This window comes from Clinocottus analis, unplaced genomic scaffold (genome assembly GCF_023055335.1).
Source record: "Clinocottus analis isolate CAN_PGR_092001 unplaced genomic scaffold, fCliAna1.0.p SCAF_4, whole genome shotgun sequence".
NCBI lineage: Eukaryota > Metazoa > Chordata > Actinopteri > Perciformes > Cottidae > Clinocottus > Clinocottus analis.
In genome coordinates, this window is record NW_027176153.1 from 20,096,887 (window position 1) to 20,117,054 (window position 20,168).

The 20,168-nt window shown below is 43.8% G+C and overlaps 1 protein-coding gene across 1 annotated transcript in view; it reads right to left on the reverse strand.

The window, feature by feature from the left end:
• The window catches only part of oard1 (O-acyl-ADP-ribose deacylase 1), a 46,125-nt gene that overhangs the window by 10,237 nt on the left and 15,720 nt on the right, over positions 1-20,168 (reverse strand). The window contains exon 7 of the mRNA XM_068597070.1: positions 6,904-6,972. Coding sequence (XP_068453171.1) covers positions 6,904-6,972 — 69 coding nt within the window. The remainder of the gene's footprint in view (positions 1-6,903; positions 6,973-20,168) is intronic.

Consider the following 20,168-nt stretch of genomic DNA (forward strand, 5'->3'; position numbering starts at 1 on the left):
GACTCGTGACGGCGTCGGGGCCGTTTAACACTCAAAAGCTCTCTGCCATCGAGTGCCAGCGACACACAACCAAAACTTGAGGGGGGGGGGCCAGGAGCCGGGACGGCTGCACTCTCACCTGGAGTGAGAAGCTTGACGGCCGGCTGAGCAATCTCTTCCCGAGGACGGTTGCGCTAACGCGTCAGCGAGAAAACCACTGACTCATTCTCAGTGTCCGATACGGGGACGGCGTTGTCATTTTTGAACATACTTCTGCTCGTGGAGTGGCAGCGGATGAAGGGATAGTTCAATGCAGCGGAGTAAAAAAGAAAGGAGGGAAGACGAAAAAAAGTCGGTGCGGGTGCAAGAGGGCACACCCATTGAAGCGAGACACTCTTGGAGGCTGCACAGTGAGAATACGCCTCTTTTATTCCTCCTCATCTTTGTGCTGTTCTCAGCAATGGAGCACCAGCTGCCTTCTTGAAGGGGGGCCAGATGAAGAAGAAGAAGAAGAAGAAGAAGAAGAAGAAAAAAAAACAAGATTGGTGAACTTCAAAGCATCCTCTCATTTTTCTGGTTATGTATGAGAGACTCTGAGAGTATTTCTCAGCGTGAGAGCCAATGGGAGCGGCCAGCCGGAGGTACGGACTTAATGAGCCTGCCTGAATGTTTTAGTGCCTGACACAAAAAAAAAAAAAAAGATTTAGATCAAGCTCAGCATCAAATAGTCTCCTGCACTCCGGATATTGAAGGGGTAAACATGCATGCAGGTAAAAGCATATCTACATACCCAGCTGCATCTACATAATCTGATCCTGCACATCCACAAGTTTGTTTACTACTCTCCTGATCATGTGACCACTCCAAAACACGAGCCACCGACTAACATAAAAGCAGATAATACATCATTTTCTTGTGCACCATGTGAAAATTGGGTTGTATTTGTCTTAAAAATGCCGCGCTTCAGGGCTATAAAAAAAAAAAAAAAAAAAAACGCAGGCTCACAATAACACTTCAAAAACAACTCTATCTATTCAAATGTATTCATTGTCAGTTTAGTATAAAATATTTAATTTGGATGCAACTCTATTGTGCTCCCGATGAGCCTGATGCCAGTACAAGTCAGGTAACAGGCATTAGGTAGCAGGAAGGATTGCAGAAGAAGAGGTTTTGTCCTTGGTACTGTAACCTCGGTGCTGCCTGTGCTATATGTCCCATGAGAGACAGCAGAAAAAAAAAGAGCATCCTGCAGCACTTTATCAAATCCCCACCCTCTCTTCACTCGCGCTACTCCTCAGCACAACTGTCAGCCTCTTTTCATGTCGGACTTCTCACTCTCGAAGCGCGCCGTGCCGTCTGCTCTGTTACATTTGCAGGATTAATACAGTTAAACCTGAGGGTTGCTTGTTCTCTGTGTGTTTGCGAGCGATGCCGGTCGTGGCTGCACGGGGGGGGAAGTGGAGCATCTGTCAGCAGGGCAGCCTCCTGGACACTCTCCAGGAAAAAGAGGTACTACACCCGCTGGGGCACGCTAAATGAGGCAAGATCAATGAGAATAATCGAGATCCAGTGCTACACTACATCCCTCCCCTCCTTTCTAAAAAAAAAAAACAGTGCCTGATGTGGGATCGTAACGGATTGCACACAAAATGGTAGAAGACGAGGTTTACACCTGGGCAGATAGGGACCCGGAGGCTGTTCCGTGTTCCCTTCACAAGGCTTCACGATCAGCTCTGAATAAAGTTTGGACCACATGCACCAGGAAGTAACGTTGCACACTGCACCCGCATCGTGGTTAAGGACACGCTAAATCACACACAGCCTGTGGAAACTACAGCATCACAACCCCCAGCCTTGAAATGCCGAACAACTCTAATCCAGATCCCTCAAAGGAAGTGTTCAAGCCACGCCGAGAAGAGAGTTGAAATACGCCCTTACCAGCACTACCGTAATCCCGAAATCCTGTTCTCCGCAAGAGGCTAACCCATTCACCAAAAGAGGCACTTGGGGTTAATGTAACAATGCCTTAATAACGTCCCTCGACCGCTCTCCCATCAGCACCAGAAACTGCAGTCCTCTTCGCACTGTTTCCACTGCAGCACTACTTGTTCTCCCACACACACACACACACACACACACACACACACGCACGTACGTACACACACACTCGCGCGCGCGCTCACTCATTCTCTTGGTGACTACCCCCACCTCTGCTTCTCTCAATCCCCTCCTCCTCTCCCTCGCTCCACTCTTTCCATCTCTGTCACTGAAAGGATCCCCCTCCCCTCTCTCCCCTCTCTCCCCTCTCTCTCTCCCCTCTCTCTCCCGCTTTCTCTCCATCTTCCATCTCTCCCTCCACGCCAGCTCTCACTACTCGGCCGGCTGATTTGTGATGCCGCTCACAAGGCGCCGTATGCAGCAATCTGTGCCCCCCCCCCCCCACCTCTCTCTCCTAACCGGTCCGATGCATACAGGGCATATCCCAAAAAAAAAACCCATCCATGTGCTCGACCGTCTCGACCGGCACCCGCACCTCTCGTTCACGCGAGCGCGGGCTGCTCGGGGGACTCAGATACGAGCTGCAGCTGCGTGAAAAAAAGAGAATGTAAATAAGATAATATATAGAGTCAAACGACTGTGGATGAGACCTACAGTCTGGATAACAAGACGAAGACGAGAGGAAGCCCGCCGCTCGCCCTGTTTACCGCGGCAATAGTCTGCTGCTGAGTCTCGTTCTCCCTCGCCATCGCTATCCATTTATCTGAATTATGCCTTCGCACTACCACTCCCACTGTCATCCAGGAAGATTTTAACCCCACGAGGCAGTCTTCGGCATGATATAAAAACCTTTCGCTGACCTCACTCTGCTTTATATAAGCGTCGGAAGCTCAGTGAAGAGAGTTTTGAGCGTGCCCGTGGGATAATGAGCGCTAAAAAAAAACCCAAACATAAATAAGTAATCGTATGAATACTGCAAAATTGTCGCCCAGACCCCCCCCTTAGCTAACGCCGCTTTCGTTCCCTTTACATGTGACTGCGTAAATCTGCTTATTTAATGACAAGATGTGACGCACTCTTTCGCTTAACACCAACGCTGAAGCAGACAGTTCGGAGCCCTTCGGGTATTATCGCGTGTCACCGAGAATTATCATCGTCCCCTAAGTGAATCACCTCCTCACTGGCCAGCAATAAGCACTTGAACAAAAAAAATCAATAAATTCTCAATGCGGGAAAATGGAAGGTGGAGTGAGATGGCTTTCTGTAATTTCAAAACATACAATTGGAGAGAGAGAGCGGGAGCGAGAGAGAGAGAGAGACAGAGAGAGAGAAATTGTAATTTCTTTCCTGTCTGTGGCCGCAACATTTCTCAGTATTTAGTCCGGGCAGCAATGCATGGTCGCTGCTTTTTGAATTAGAAGTGATCTGATAATTACAGGGGATGTGACGCTGTCCCAGTGAAACTCTCAAAAAGAAAAATGACACGAGCGCAGTCTTTTTTTTTTACATCTTGACATCTTCACCTATTGCCGGCGAATTTTCTCGATTTCTGCACAAATCCCATTAAAACATTAAAAAAACAACAACTATGTGTTAGTCGTCCCTCAATACTTTATGACTTCCCTGTCGCTGGCACTACGCTCAGTTGTTCCCACTGAAGACATACATCTTTAAATAGTCACAAATATATAATATATATATAGAGAGATTTTTTTAAGGTGGAAAATATGGCTTAAAAATGCTGGGCATTGTGTTTTTTGGGAAAATGTAACTCAAAAACTGGTAAATAGTGCATGTTTTGGGGACTATTTTCAGCTGCGGATTGATACACATTCAGTTTGCAGCAGTATTTAAGTGCACCAGCGTGGTCTGTGTAGGCTTGACTTAATATTACAGTGAAATGGCGATGAAGGAACGCGTCGCCTCCTAAAAACGGTGACGCTCAGTGATGTGCTTTCAATCGTTTTTGGACAACAATGGAGCCCTTCTCAGCTAAAGCCTCGGCCTGCACACGCTATACTTTCATCAGGATCAGCTCATGGTTGTTTTTAATAAGAGGAAAATACAGAATATTACCTTCAGGGATTGCAGCAACTCCAACTAAACCTGGAGGGTGGCTGCTTCAGCTCTCCACCTCCATATTGTTTTTGTGAAGGCTGAAAGTAAAATGGCAGCCTTCCAATGCGAACAAAGACAGTTTGTATTCCGTCCTCATCAACAACGCGGTGCGACATTTAGGCTACTGAATCTATCAAAAGCTCGCCGGGCCTGCGCTCCTTTGTGCGCTCTTTGTTACACAACGTAAAAGATATCTTACAGCCCAGTGGCCTGAAACCCAGGCCGCTCTGATTCACCGTCTGAGTGGGAACGGGGATATCGATCCAAACCGAGATTCATTGCACGCCGGGTAAACCCATGGTGAGCAACGCTGGCACCTGCCCCGTGAGACACGAAACGCAGAAGCGCAGTGATTTGTAGTGACAGATGACGAATACCAATGCCCTCGCCGTAGTTGTACACTGCTGACGATTGCAGCTGACGCCAAACACACTGATAATCCAGTCGTTTTCATTGACGGAGTAGTAAGAGGGAAGGGAGAAAAAAAAACCCTCCATCCGACCTTACTTTGAACTAAACAGGCCAAGTCTCCAGAGAGCCAGTGCAACTCAGAGTACATATTTAATAAGGCGTGCGCGTTGTGGAGACTAAACTGCATGGAGCTAGCAGCGTTTTAGCAAAGCCAATCAGTCAATGACTATGGGGGAGGCTTTTCCACAAAATCACATGCAATGCCATGTGTTTCTTTTTTTTAGTAGAAGCACACGACTGTTTTTTTTTAGAGACTGTGTGGACAGTTAAAAGAACCTCGAATGTAGGAAAGTAGGTAGGATGATGAAGATTGTGATGCTTCTGTTCTTTTGGGGATATGAGAACTTAAAAAAAAACCCGATGTATTCCGTCTCCAGCAGACATGCCCACAGGATCACATCCTGTGCTCCTTTTCTTTTTTTTTTTTATAAAGTGGAGTCCTGAAGCAGTGAAGCATTGTTGCCGCTCCCCTGATCTCCAAATCTTTCCGCTGCCTTCATGTATGTGTGTGCGTGGCGAATGTTCGACGCTGAGGCCGGCTGGCAGGTTGTGTGTCTGTGTCAGGATGCGGCGCTGCAGATGGGAGGAGGTGCAAGGAAAAAAAGAAAAAATGCAATTCTTTGTGTTTCATTGTGTTGGCCCCTTTAATGTTTGGCAGAGTGAGAGGGAAACCCCTCTCAGAGAGCCTTGGTTCCAAAAATGTGTCTCTACAACCGCTGCAATGTGTGTTATTGCGTCTGAAGACTGAAGGAGGTGCAGGTGAAGACGCCAATTCAGGACCTGGTAGAGGCCCATTTTGAGATTTGATCCGTTTTAGAAACAACTGCCGTTTTATACGTTGTACGAATGAATACTCGCAACATCACCAAGTGCATGATTTATTTTGATAATTTAATACAAATGGTGCGTGTTTGAGCTTTAAGCGTCGAGCTGAGAGACAAAATGCCATTTCTTCCAACATAAAAGGAAGTGTTTAGCTTCGAAAATATACATAATCTGCTTTCCCCCCATCATGTACGAGAGCAAACTGAATTTACATAAGTTTTGGACTGTTGCTCTGACAAAAAAAAAGCAACAAAGAAATGGTCCTCATCGTTGCTCTCATACAACAAATTGTCACATGACTCCCTGAGCTCGGTGGAGCGTCTTTCAGCTCGTTGTTTTGGTTTTTCCCGCCACCGCGAAAACTGCCACCGCAAATGGAGCTGCAACAACTAAGAGCGCACCACCGTTCCCCCGGGCACGACCTCTCATCCACATGTTGAAGCTGATCAATGGCAATAACGGAGAGACTGACAAGGGGCAGAGCGGGCTGTATTACGGCAGATGGCCGCCGTAACTGAATCAGTGTAGAATTAGCTGCAAGCAAAATCGTCCGTCGAGGCGTGGCCGTGGTCCGCCCGGTGGAGGGGGTGGGGACGGGGTTCATTAGCTTCCTGTATAGCCTCCGAGGCCACTGGAGCTCCCATCACTCATGGACATGACTCTGATTAATCAGCTGAGTGCTGGAGTGTGTGTGCGTGGTACGAGAGCCAACCACTCCGACAGTAAATCATGTTTGTTCACAGTGGGCTGCACCTTCATCCTCGCCACGCCTTTCCTGCTCCCTACACACTGCAGTGGGCTCCCCCACCCTCGCTGGCACATGCACAGCCTTTTCTAAGAGCAGATGGGAGAGTGAGGAAAACCCGACACGCAGCGTTTTCTTGCTGACATCTAGTGGAGTCCAAAACATGTGATTACGCAAGTCTATTTACATATATAGTCTATTTACATATATACATACATACATACATACATACATACATACATACATACATACATACATATATATATCTGACGTTTGAATGAGTCCATTCTTCAGGAAGATTTCATGTTCTACCAAGTATTTAAAGGTAATAAGCAGATTTATCCTTTTAGGTCAATAGTGCTTCACCCCACAGCTCATCAGAGTGTTATATTACTGGACAGTTAGAAGAAGAAGAAGAAAAAGCATCCAGTCGTAGACGGTCTGCCATCTGGGCCATGCCTTCTGTGGACAGTAAGGACACAGAAGGCGAGCTGGATTTCTCAAGGGACAAAAGTAGGAATGGGAGATATCTGTGAGAAGGGAGCTGCAGAGGATGGAGGCGTCTCGCGGTGTGCAGTGATCTGTCGCCGCTTAAACAGGACGGTCACAGCAATGACAGCGGACTGCATGGACCGATGGAGGGGAGGATCTCCCTCCTCCTCCCCTCCTTCTCTCCTCCATCTCACAACCTTAGAGGTCACAGCGTTCGGCTCAGAGCACCGCACGTATAACGTCTTTGCTGGTTGAGGGGCGGGGGGTATACTTACAGCCAAATCTTGATTTCTTGGAATGCGGCCGGAAGGTAATCACAGTGAGAATGTCGCCAATCAGAAACTCTGAAACAGAAAGACAATGTGAGCTCAGAGAGGTGTCGTCCGGCCGGGGAGTCAGAGGAACATCTGTAAGCTTAAAAGATCAAACCTCTCAGATTTTGCAAAGCACTTAAACTGGTGTGTGCACACTTAAAATCTTTTAAAAAACAACCTAAAAGGGTGTATGTCTGCAACCACGAGGGCTATTTGAATAAAGTAGGTGTTATAATAAAGAGCTACACATGTGAGATGTTGTTCAGACGTGTAATTATCAGCCTATATGTTACTGGTTAAGAGTAAAGGAAGATGAAAAACAGCAAAAATTAGGTCTGCCTAGAAAAAAAATGCACTTTCAGCCTGATCATTTGTTTGAAATGATGCCGCTGTAAGGTCCAATTTTAACCCAAATTATAACACAACATGTGAACATTCTCTCTGCAAAGGTTGGCTTTGATAAAGTGAAGCAGAACAAAGTCAGAGAGGGTTATAGTTCAGAAACAATTCAGTCTTATTGGAGCCCATTGGGGCTATTTGAATGATGAATGATTTTGAATTTTCTTCTGTACCAAACCATATGTTCCACTTGTACATTACCTATGGTGGTCAATACATCCAAATGCAGCAGTTTGTGGCTTTTATTTTTAACCGAGGATTTACAGTTTTACATAACAATCGCATCATACTCCATGAACACCTTGTGTGATGAACAGTCGTCAATAAAAGCATTAAAAATGCAACTTCCAATTTGCAGACTACAAAATAGTTTTTAGCCAAGAGAAGACGTATTGATTTGTGTGTCTCTCTCTCACATAAACAAGCTGATGTATAGCCGCACGTTTTAATCCACAAAGGTGCAGGAAGGATGAATTATGACTGAAAGCTACCTGTGTTGCACATTACGCCTCACCAGTTATTGAATCATATTATTGACATAACCGTAGTACCAATGTGATTACTCTTTGAAAACTGAACCAATGTGCTATGAAACTGCTTTCTAAGCCACCACATAAAGGAACGATATCCTTGAGCTCACACAATAGACTTCCAAAACATGAAGGGTTAAAATAATCAGCCATTTGTAGATATTCTACTTGATCATTTCAGGTGTTTTATTGACAAATGTGTCGGACAAAATCTGGAATCTAACCAACGCTCCACACTCTTTGTGGTTTAAAGACTTTCGGGTGAAGAGAATCCCGTTTAGTAATTAGATATTTGATTATTTCCTCTCATGGAATGACACATTTAGCATAATTGATTTAACAACTACTTACTGAACCACGTCAGGCGGTTCTTTTATACATTGTGAGAGGAAAATAAAGGAAATAGTTGCCTCAGTTTGGCATAAAGACTGGAAATAGGGGTTATGCACGCGGTAAATCAGGGTCGTTTGCCAAGGAGCAAGGAGTTAAAACGTGGTAATTAGTGAGCTTCATCGGGGCTGCGGAGGCTTTTCCCCTCGCGCCGAGTGTTTCTGCAATGCTAAGCTAACCCTCTCCTGCGTCAGAGTAAACACACAGATAAGAGAGAGGTTTCAATCTTGTAACGCTGCAGCAAGAAAACGAATGAGCGTTTTTCTTGGGGGGGGGGGGGCTCTTTATTTTCTTTCCAAACGCCACGTTGTTCCCTAAAAGGTACGGCGACCGAGCTGCGAGTCGAGCTCTTAGCAGCCGACCATGACCGAGGGACTTTCTGCTGCGCCGTTCCATTCGTTGGCAATTCCTCCCAAAGTGCTGACGATAGGATTCAAGAACTTTTATTATGAGTCGAAAAAATCTGCGCGGGGCCCTAAATGCAGACCTCCTCCAGGAGATTCTATTTGTGGCACAATTTCCTTCCATTTTTTTTTTTTTGTCAAAACAATCAATTTCATGATTCACTGGACTTAATTGCTTTATTGTAATTGTATCATAAACGACATCCACAGGGAGAGATAACCAACTTCAATTTGTGCACTTCAGTGAAGGAAAACATTTCACACAATTTTGCCATCGCCGGCATTTTTTTCTGTGAATTGAATGTGTTATATTTAGATTTGACTTTCTTTTTCTTCGAAAAACATACTTGAAGCAGTTAAGATAAGATAATCCTTTATTAGTCCCTCAGTGGGGAAATTGCAGGATTACAGCAGCATTGCTCACAGTAAATAAAGATCAAGTAATATAAATAAACAGTAATAAAACTAAATTAAACACTAAGAAGAGTATTAAATATACAGATGGAATACAAAATAAAATAAGTGTGTATAAAAATATTGCAAAATAAGTAAAAATGTGTATAAAAGTATTGCACCAATTCATTTTGACATTGAAATTGACATTTAATTGCGTCGAGCAATAGCGATCAATCCATCACTGTATCTGCTGATGCCATGACATCTATGATGAAAGAAACGGCGTCCCATAGCTCACGCCGCTGACCTATTAATTCTACCATGTGACTCAAAGCGTTTCATTGCACTGCGGGGTCATTTCCTGGCACATGACGGAGACTATAGACTGGGGACTCTTTAGGTTCCTGCACAGGGGAAAAGAAATACCTGCAGTCCTCATAGAAACACTACAAAACTGTCAAAGTGAGTTGTTTGCAGTTAGCCGAGGCCCCACGGTGACAGCGAGGGGGAAAGCAGCGCTTCACACTGCAGCGCTCCAAGAACACGAGTGGCTTTGTATTTCAAGCAGAAAGGTCAACTGACAAGGGCTGAATTCAAAATATAAATCATTTGAAGAAACAATCAGTCAAACCAGATTAGAAACATAGAGGTTCTTGCCTGTTATATACGTGCATATGTGCATACCATAACAGAAGAAATGCATGTGTTCCCGCAGACACAAGGTCAAATCCCACTCAAAGGGAGGAGAGGAAGAATCCTAAATGATCACATGGCTCGCTGACAGGGGCGACAGGCCCTGATGAGCCGATTCTTAGATACAATCACGCAAAAGGGAATTGCCTCTTGGTGAACATAATTAGATCTTTCACACACCTATTTATGTCCCTGAAGGGACTGAACTACGCAGAGGGAAAGGGAAAGGGAATTTAATGAAGGCTCTGTACTTTGGTTTGCAGCACAAGTCAACGTGAGGGAACCACGTTCTTATCACAAAAATGAAACATTTAGAAGCCAAATCATTCAATGCCAGGATGTGTCATCAGATGTGAAAGACTTCCTGCACATCGAGGAGGATTTTATAACGACTATAGTAGATCTAATGGGTCTAAATAACTTAAATCTCGCGTAAACGGTTTGGGCTGTACTGAAATAATGTTCTTACTACATGAGACTATAGATATTTTACACATTTTTGGGTAAATAATAAAAATACTAATACTTCATACATGTAAAAGTGCAATATTGTGATGTATAGAACATTAAATATGCCCCAGAAGAACAATTTATCCGAAATGAAAATGTGTTTATCCTTCATTTCTTGACAAAATTAGACAATTGTTAGTCATTTCACATGAAAGGTTTCTGTATTTCTCTTTCTACTGGTCTGAAGGGGGCGGAGCTTAGTTGGAAACAGTCTTATGTCACGTACGTCCGTGCACCAATCAGGATTCAGCAACATCTGGATCAAAATCTAACGGGAATGACAGATTTTGGACATGTTACAATGATTGTATAACTGATTGACTTCAATAAAGCTTGTTGCTTGAACTTTCCTTGTGCGGTTATGTCGTCTGAAAAGTTCTGGCCACAAAACCTCTAAACCCTTTTCATTTTCTCAACAGTCCAAGCGTTTGTTTTTCAGCACACTTGTGAAAATGATTCTCAAAGCGGCGTTTTTTTTTAGCCGGCTGTTGTCTTTATTGACTCCATCCCCAGCGTTGAGGTTGTCACATTGATTAAACCAAGTCCAAGAGACTTGAAATAAAGCTTTCTTCGGCTATTCCCGGTCACTGAAGTCACACTGCTGTCCAAGAGACAGAACATTCTCTGATCTACGTTCCATTTCATCCCCCCCGATCGGTCCCCGCTTTGATGAAGAGGGGCAATGTAGTCCAAAAACAACTGCAAAAGTCACTCAGCACCAAACTACAGAGCCTTTCCCCATTCTTTAACGAGATTACTGCGCAGCTTCTCAGACAGCACTTAAATTGCAGCGCCCCCACGGATCCCATGTTTTCTCTCTCTCTCTCTCTCGTTCTCTCTCTCTCTCGTTCTCTCTGTCTGTGTCTGTCTCCAAGACACGTGGCTCTCCATGACTGCTTCTCCCACACAGCAGAGCGCGAGGGGGAGGGTGTGGAGGGGGATTCATGTGGGGCAAAGGGAGCCTACAGTAGACTTTGGGGGGCTCTCAGCTGCCCTGTGCTCTCTGGAGCGTAAAGCGTACGAACGCTGGAAGAAGAAGGAGAAGAAGAAGAAGAAGAAGAAGAAGTGCATGTGTGTGAGCGAGGGGGCTTTCTACGCAGGAGGAGGAGGAGGAGATCGGGCCCAAATTTAATCTCTTTCTTGTTGAGGATGGAGGGTTAGAGAGAAAGAAGGATGAGGAAGAGAAAAAAAAGGGCCGTGCCTGCTTGAAATCCCACTGGCGGTGCTGCAATGCAGGGGTTTAACATAGAGCCAGAAGGTAGGCGAACACATTAAAGAAATGGCCCTGTGATTACACACATTTTTTTATTTTTGCGCACACACACACACACACACACACAGATGCAACCGGCCACACACCCACAGGAGCCCGTTTGAGCTGAGACACCTGCATAAAGAGCGCTTGTCAGTCGGAAGTGGTGATTTCGATGTCATAAAAGGCCGTGACGCTTACGTGGAGTTTTAGAAAGCGGCTCTTCTTTAAGCTTGGTCAAACGTCATATCTCAGTGCACAGGTAGGTCAGGGATTTGATTTGCACATTCAAGTCTTAAAGGAACAGTGTATAACATTTAAGGGGAGCTACACGCAGAAATGGAATGTAATATTTAAGAGTAGGTTTTCTTTGGTGTGTGATCACCTGAAAATCTGACTCTGTATGTGTTTTCGTGACCTTAAAATGAGCCGTTTATGAAACGCAGAGGGGGCGCCGTTGATTTTGGTCTCCAGGGCTGGAAAAGCAAACACGGTTAACCTCTGTTGATCTTGAGGAGCTGCAGCATTTATTTCTGGACAAACTGCAACCTCCACTCTGCATTACATGAAATCCTCACTTGCTGGCACACAGGAGAAGTTTTAATTGGTTGCAATCTGCAACCTCAAGTCCTCCACACCGGACCTTATATGTCTCCATAATGATGAATATGCATACGTAAATAAGCCACAATCAAAGTGAAAACGGAACAAAGGCATATTTAGTATTCATTTATTATGAATAACTTAATCATCAGGATGCGGTTTGATGTTGCTGAATCTTGAATGGTGCACAAAAGTATGTGACATTTCTTCTTTTTTTTCCCGTCTAAGGCCTGCCCACGTCAAGACCCAAATACAGAAATCTCTCATAACCAAAACTATTGCAGAGATGGCGTGTGATGCAATAAATAAATTCCATCACACATAGTAAGAAGCTGATTGAGAAAACCGGAGCACTTAAAGGTGATTCAACTGATTTATGTGTGAAAGGTTTCATCAATTCGCACATTGCAGCATTTTTTTTTCTGAACATGAATTTGAGGTGCAGGCTGCCGTGGGTTTTACTGTTTATTGTCCATGCGGTTTCCGCGAGTGTGAGAGGTGAAGAGCGTGATGGGTGGCAGCGTACATGACAGATTGCTGACTGTGGGAGTCTTTTACAGTCAGCAGAAACAAGCAGTTGATGACACTTTGGCTTCTTCACGCTCTGATACAGCCAGTGCAGAAACAAGAGGAGAGAAACTGGGCTGTCCATCAGACATGTATTAAGTTTGAAGGACCAGTGTGTAGGATTTAGTTTCTTGAGCTTTAGTAGAGCCTAGCCGCGAGGTCCGCTCTCGGGCTTGAAGGTTGCAAAATGTTAGTTGCTTAGTTTGTTTGGTTATTTGATTGCAACATGTGTCAGATGAGGGTGGCCTTCAGATAACGTGGCGACGCAATCGACCCTCTGTCGAGCCGGTGTTCGGTTGCTACTGTAGTAACATGCCGGTGAGACATTATGGAAGAGAACCTGCTCCCTATGCAGATATGAAGGGTTCATTCTGAGCTAACTAAAACACAACAATTCTTAGTTTCAGGTGGTTACACACCAGTGAAAACATAACGAGTTTTGTATTTCTGCCAATGGATCCGCCTAAATCCTACCCACTGCTCATAACGTGTAAAAATTTATAAAATATAAATCAGGGTCAGCAGCACTTAAAGTGATCGAGACTATAGAGGCGGAAAAGCTAAAGAGTTTTGTCTTTCAAAAGATACCAAGACCATGAATTTACTCCAAATTGTTCAAGTACAGCTTGCAATTTACTTTTTTTTTTTTTTTGAAAGCGCATAGGAGGAACTCCACATTAGTTACAATAATTGTGTTTATTATATGTATTTGTTCAGCAAAGTCTTGGGAAAAAACAAAGCCTTGGCCTGTTAGGAAGGAGTTTCAGTCAAAAAACTGTGTTGTTCGGTCCAAAAATTGAAAAATTACGTATTTTATGCCAAAAGATTTTCTGAATGGGGCATGCTGGGACTTAAAATGGGAGCGGGAGGATTTTCGCACACTGTTTACAAAAGGTTAAATAATATTCAAAAGAAACATCTAATTCTGTTAAGGTGCAGGATTTGTGACTTGTGTCATAGCTGACACAGAATGTATTTTTGTCGATTCATAAAAAGTAACCCTCTTGAAAAGAGTCACGTAGCCTGAGGCGAAGCCTCTGCTCTCTCCAGCCCTCACGTGTTGCGCTCTTCGTTGCTTTAGCTGTAATCCCACCAACATCATGCTGTCATTATGTTGCCCCCGCAAAGAACGAGTGAATAAAAATGGCTTCCTCTGTACTGTTCTGCCTCCAGCAGTTGGTTTTGGTAGAAAGATCTGTTGCCGGTATAGCAGCACCTACTGGCAGGCTTCCATAGCAGCTTAACTGACATCATTACAGCCACCATTTTGGGTCTGTGTCAAAATAGATAGTGAAAGGCATTTTTTTTTCTTTCTCACAAATGCGCTTGTTGGAACAGTATCAATAGGTTCTCCTTTCATGACAGCTATTTTGGGATTTTGTGAATTTTGTTTTGCACAATCAGTTTGATGCTAACGCAGCTTGCTTGTCTCTACTCTGCCGCTAATGCTAATGGAGCATCCTAAGTAACGGTCAAATTACTGTTAAAGAACTTTATTCTTTTACTCATGTGCTCCTTGTGTATGTTTACAAGATGGATTACTGTGTTGTACTTCCCTAATGTTGATCTTTCACCTGTGATAATGTGTCTCTTCTCGACAATATATTTGGCATAACTCCTGTTTATGGTATCTTATCGTTTCTGATTTGTAATCGCCATGACTGGATTTGTTTCAATAATAAATGTCCTGCATCCTTAAAGGCCGTGTCCTGTCCTCCACCTTTCGTAATTGCGAGCGTCTGCGAGTGTGTGTGAGTTGTCTGTCCACGGACTGCATTATCTTCTGGGTGGCCAGTTGCGGCTGCATGCTCAAGGACGTCTTGTAGATGCGGTGGTGACTCACACAAAACACCTTTTATTGCCTGTTTTATAGTGCCGCCGACAGCCTGCCCCCCACATGCGCTCCCCTGCATCTACAGTGGGAGAAATCTGTTTGCAGAGTGTTTGGGCTAACAGCTAACAGAATTACCAGCACAAGCACACGCCCTGCCAAGTTTCTGTGGCTCACTTTTATTGCTTTGGACGGCGTGTTTGGCTAACCGCTAACCGCTAACAGAACTACCAGTACCAGCACTGCTGTGCCTCACCGCACATCAGCGGCTGCTAAGTGGGCAGACGGCTTCGTCAGTGTAATACCGGTTTTGGAAAGAATTCTATGACGTTCAAGACTTCAAGCTGATTGCCTGCATACATCACCGCTTCAGGGGTATTTAGCTCGTACGGCACATTGGTGTCTAGACAAGGGGTTAGTCAATTGTGGGTCATATTGATTGATTCCTTTATTTACACAATACAACACCGGTTGTTGCAGACACACCTGGCACAGATCTGCACTTTATTGAGTGCCCCGTTCTAGTGGAAGTGTGTTTAGCGCTCTGCTGAGCACCCGCAGTGCACACACATAGCGAGGGCAGACAAAGGACTGTGAGCCAACACCCTTTTAACTGAGATCAAACCCTGATGATTCCGGACTATCTCGCATTGAACCCGGCAGAGATCGCATTCAATTCAGGAGCAGAGGTTAAAAACAATTGCGTTGGGGCCACAGATCTATCGGCTAAATTTAAAATGGCTGCATCAAATCAATTTCAATGTTCTGCCTGGCAGCAGTTTACAAGCAATTGCTCCAATCGGCCTCATGACACAGCATAAACACCAACAAGAAAGAGTTTGGCTTTTGCCCCATTGTTTTGTTCCTCCAGTCTTATCATCTTTCCCCGAAACGATGATCTTACTTCACTTATTCGAACCAAGTGCTATTTTTCAAAAAGCCCACTGTCCATAAATCCTACTTCCCTCCGGCTACCTGCTTCACGGAGAGACAAGACCTGTGTTTATGTGCAGAAATAAGGCAATTCATCATCCAGTCCCAGAAAAATGGTCAACAGTTGGGATGAACCTGCACACATTTCCAGATTAATTGCTTCCCTCCTTGCCTGCCCCGTTGAATGAAACATAACACTACAAACCACACTAGACAGGGAGAGGATTAAATAATATTAAGGAAATAATGAAATGTATCAATTCACCTCCTGCTTTTGACCACTAACGTTGCACGGACCCTAAGCGATTTACAGAACTAATTGTACAATGCACTGATTGAGTTCTCAGATTATTGTCCTAATGGGAATAATTGTTAGACAATTATGAAAGAGGACAATCTGTGAAAAGGCGAAGGGGAGCGAGACTCGAAAGCTTCCAGACCTCCATGTCTCTGAATGATGTGCTACCTGAGAGCCGTGTGCATCTAGAAAAACAACAAACTCCCCAGGGGACCAACAAACTCTCATAAATGTCAAATCGGTGTTTGTGATGTGCTCTGCAAGCTGCCGGTTTCTTTAGGACACGACCTCTAAAATAATAAACCATAATACCTATTGATAGTTGGAGGAACGATCTCACACATACCACCCCAACAACTCATCTTTTATACCATACGTCCTTTGTGGGGTGATTGAATTTTATAATTAGGGGGGAGGGAGAAGAGTGCAGTCTTGTGTATGAAACTGTAGACCTGATCAACTTGTCAGAGGAGGGTGGATGTTCTTTCTCGCTGCTCGTAATGCGGTCAAAGGTATTGTAGGACAAACGCTAGACAAAGCCGCAAGAGGAAAACAGAGTAGATGCTCATGGGGATCGTTCACCTTCACACCGTCAGTAAACTCTGTTACAAGGCAGGCCCAAATCTTGGAAACCACCGCGCCATTAAGTCAAACACAGATTGGGTGTGACAGCTAACCTCTCGTGATGATCTGCCTTGCACCACATGAAAGCTGACTGTCGTTGCTGCAGAATGACGCTGCACTCAAGTCAGTGTTACTGCAGCGTCATAGCCCGTAAAAAACAAAAAATAGACACTTTTTTCTTTCCCTAACACGCGTACTGAACATTTCAACCCTCTAATAAAGTGAGTTAACAGCAAAAGTCTGTCAAATATTCAAGAAAAGTCACAACTGTCGTGGAAAGATTAGACCTCAGAACATTGCAATATTTAAGTGAGATCATCTCTGAAGTAGAGAGAGACTCGTTTTCAATTAAGCGCTCATTAGAAACTAAATTAGAGCTGACCTTTGAAACATACTAGCACAGGGAAGAGGATAAAAAGGTAGACATGTACGTTCACTCATCCATCTCTGATTGAAATTAAAATAAGAACTGACAATGTAGTCCAGTATTACATGATGCCTCCAAACGACAGGCACGTATTAACTACAGCAGCTTCATCTAGTCGTGAAATCATGTAAATTGTCACAAAATGTGTATTGCAAAGATATCTAGTATTTTCCTTTTCAAATAATATGCACGCTGGATTGCATGGATGCGTGGTTAGCAATCAAATCAAGTGTAGTGTTGCTCGGTGCTTTTACTCCAAATTAATGCTGACGTAACTAGCTGCACAATAGCAAATGTGTATGTATGAATGGCTACTTATACTTTAATGTATTTATGAATGAAATCATATTTCTGAATAGATGCATGGAAGAAAACACAAAATGCTTGTTGAATTTAATAAACGACCAGACCACTTGGGGACGTTCCTGCAGCCAGACGGTGGTGTATTATCACCTTGTAATCAGAGAGCGGCATCAACAATCAATGGCGGGAGGGAAGGAGAAGACAAGAGCAATCGATGCCTGTGAGAAACACCGCGGTAATTGTGCACTCATCAGTTTGGAAGCAGCTACTTGCTCTGAAATTTGGTGAGCTTTCCTAAGATGACACTTAAGGTAACTTTCAAAACAGCAACTCATGTCACAACATGTCTCTTATATTCACTGGTTTATTCTCCACTGGTAAAAAAAAAAGAAGCCAAATCTAATTCATTGTGAGGCTTAAAGTGAGATTTGATGGTTGTGATCAACAGCTGTTCCCCAAAATGTCCTTTTTTTCTACAAACCATTGAGTGTAACATGAGCGGTTAACAGAATAGGCCAATAAAAAGATCATTATTGCAAGAGTCAACTGAATCAATGCCAACAAGAATCTATATTTCAAGACAGACTTAAACGCTCCCTCTGTCTAACTCGATACATGTAACATGCCATATTACACGGGGTCAGAAGCACAGGGAGGCTCGTTAACAGGTAAGGAACTAATTATAGCACCGCCGAGTGTATGACCAGGTGCAAGCGATTACAACTTTTTACTGCTGTAGACGTTGTGAACACCTAAACAGTGTCTCATAAAGAGAGAACATTTTGTTCCCGAGGAACCAATGAAACAAGAGTCTTAAGCCATGCTAGTGGCTCAGTGAGAGTATAAATGTAGGTTAGCTACAGTGGAGCTCGGAGCGACACGTAAACGTAGCATAAAGCGACATGTTTGCGCTGACATCGCTAACTAGCTACATTGCTAACGAGCTAGCTGATGTTCAGCAGGTGTGTTTACCATGTTCACCACCTCACTGTACTGGTTAGCATGCTAACTTACTCTAGGTAACACTTAGGAAAATGTCAATAAATGCCCGCCAAAACAAACAACATGGGCTTAAGAACAACCAAAAGTGTGGGGTTTGTCTTCTGGGGAGCATCACTGGACTAACCAATAGATCGACGGACACACATTGTCGCTAGCGTGGCCAGCAACATTAACATGCAACAGCCTTTGCACACTGTGGCAAAAGGTAACTGGAGTTGGACAATAATGCAGGTACCCAAATACTGTGCTACAATGGAAGCAATCAGACATTGTTGGCAGTCAGTGTCAGCTGGCTAAGAAACACAAACAGTTCTGGGTGCCTGGCTGGTTAATTGTTACCACAATCTGCTTTACTTGCTGGCTAAAATGCAGACTGAATTATCCAAAAGGGTCACATAAAATTATCCCAGCAGGATGTAGCACTGGTAATGGGAGAACTAATGGCGGGTTTTAAGTGCATGTCCATAAAATCATACCCTATTTTATTTCCTTCCTACCCAATAATTTAAAAGAAGCAGTGGGTTGTGCGTGTGCGGTTTTCCTTTGTCTTTCTATGCTGCTGGCATTGTGGTCGTTCCACTAGTGTTGTCTGTCTGGCACTCCTAAAAAAAGAGCCTTTATGACCTTCATCTTTTAATTCATTTTTAAATCACGTGATTGATTTTTTTTGACACAAATTAGTCAGTTGAGTCATGTGCGTAAGCTAGTCGTAAAGGTCATTTACACCAGTCTGGGTGTGGTGATTTTGATGTGGGTGTTGCATACTGCAGAAGCAGAGGCTGTCACCCAGTTTAATCTTGTATTTGTCTATCCTCTTTATGACTGCGAAACAATCCCAAGTTTACAGGTAGCCGTGGGATTACTGCATTGCATTAAATCAGGCTTCACCGTAAAAAATAAACATAATTTCTACCTCTTCCTGCACCCCAACAGATGCAAGTTAATGCCCGAACAATTAAAAACCAGAAAGCCTTGAAGAAACACATAATACGCCAAATCTTTCCACTCAATCGACAATACGTGAAATCCAACACAGCCGACTGACAGTATTCTATCAATTATTCAGGAGGAGAAAGGCTCACAAAAAGTACTGCACCCCCGGCTATGCAGCAGTAAATCACTGTATAGCACACCATCTGCCGCTTGTCTGAGCCAACGGTAGCTGTAAGCACAGGAGTGCTGAACAACATTGATCCTTAAGTCCGGGTTCATTTCCACTGGAAATCAGTAATCAGAAAGTGCATGTGACATGATGTCCGGGTCAAAATGTAGAAACATGCATATGCATTCGGTCAAAGATATCCAAAATACCTCCATCCCCGTTTTTAAAAACCATAAGTGAACAAGTCATTTCCCAATGTGCACACTGTGAGCAGTGGGATATTTCTGAATCCATCTTGTGTGATTCACCTGGCCCGAAGGATGAAAAGAGTATAAAAAAAAGAAAAAAGAACTCATTAAATATTGAGCGTCCACATGATGGGATGTAAGGCTGGGTAGGGTCCTTCACCCTGGTTGGTGTTTCAAAGCCTAACCTTCTCCAGATACAAAATGTCCCACATTCAGACTTCAATAATGCAACGCCTGCTTTTTTTAGGGCTGAAATATGACTAATCGCTGACGAAGACATAGTTTCAGTCTGCAGACTTACTGTGACTTCCATTGGCTATTTACGGAGACGTAAACAACTGAGTTCTCCACGTTATTAAGTAGCGTCAGTTAAATGACTTGCCGGCCGTTCCATAATATGAGAAGTGAACATTATTTTCTACAAACTGACACTTACAAATTGGATTTTTGTTTTTCCGGGTTCCTGATTTTGTGACACTTTTGAATAATTGACCGTCTTCGCAGCACATTTAGTAAAATTATGCATTTGCTGCCTGTCAAAGGACTAATGGCATCGATGGTATCGTCCATTCAAGTACTCATTGGGTGTTATAGGAAAAAATGCAATAGCATTCAGGAAACTGCATTATGTCACCAAACTGCAGACATGCCAGGAGAACAAAGTCACTGTGGGTTCTCATTATGTTGTTTATTATCAGTTATTCTGCGCGTCAA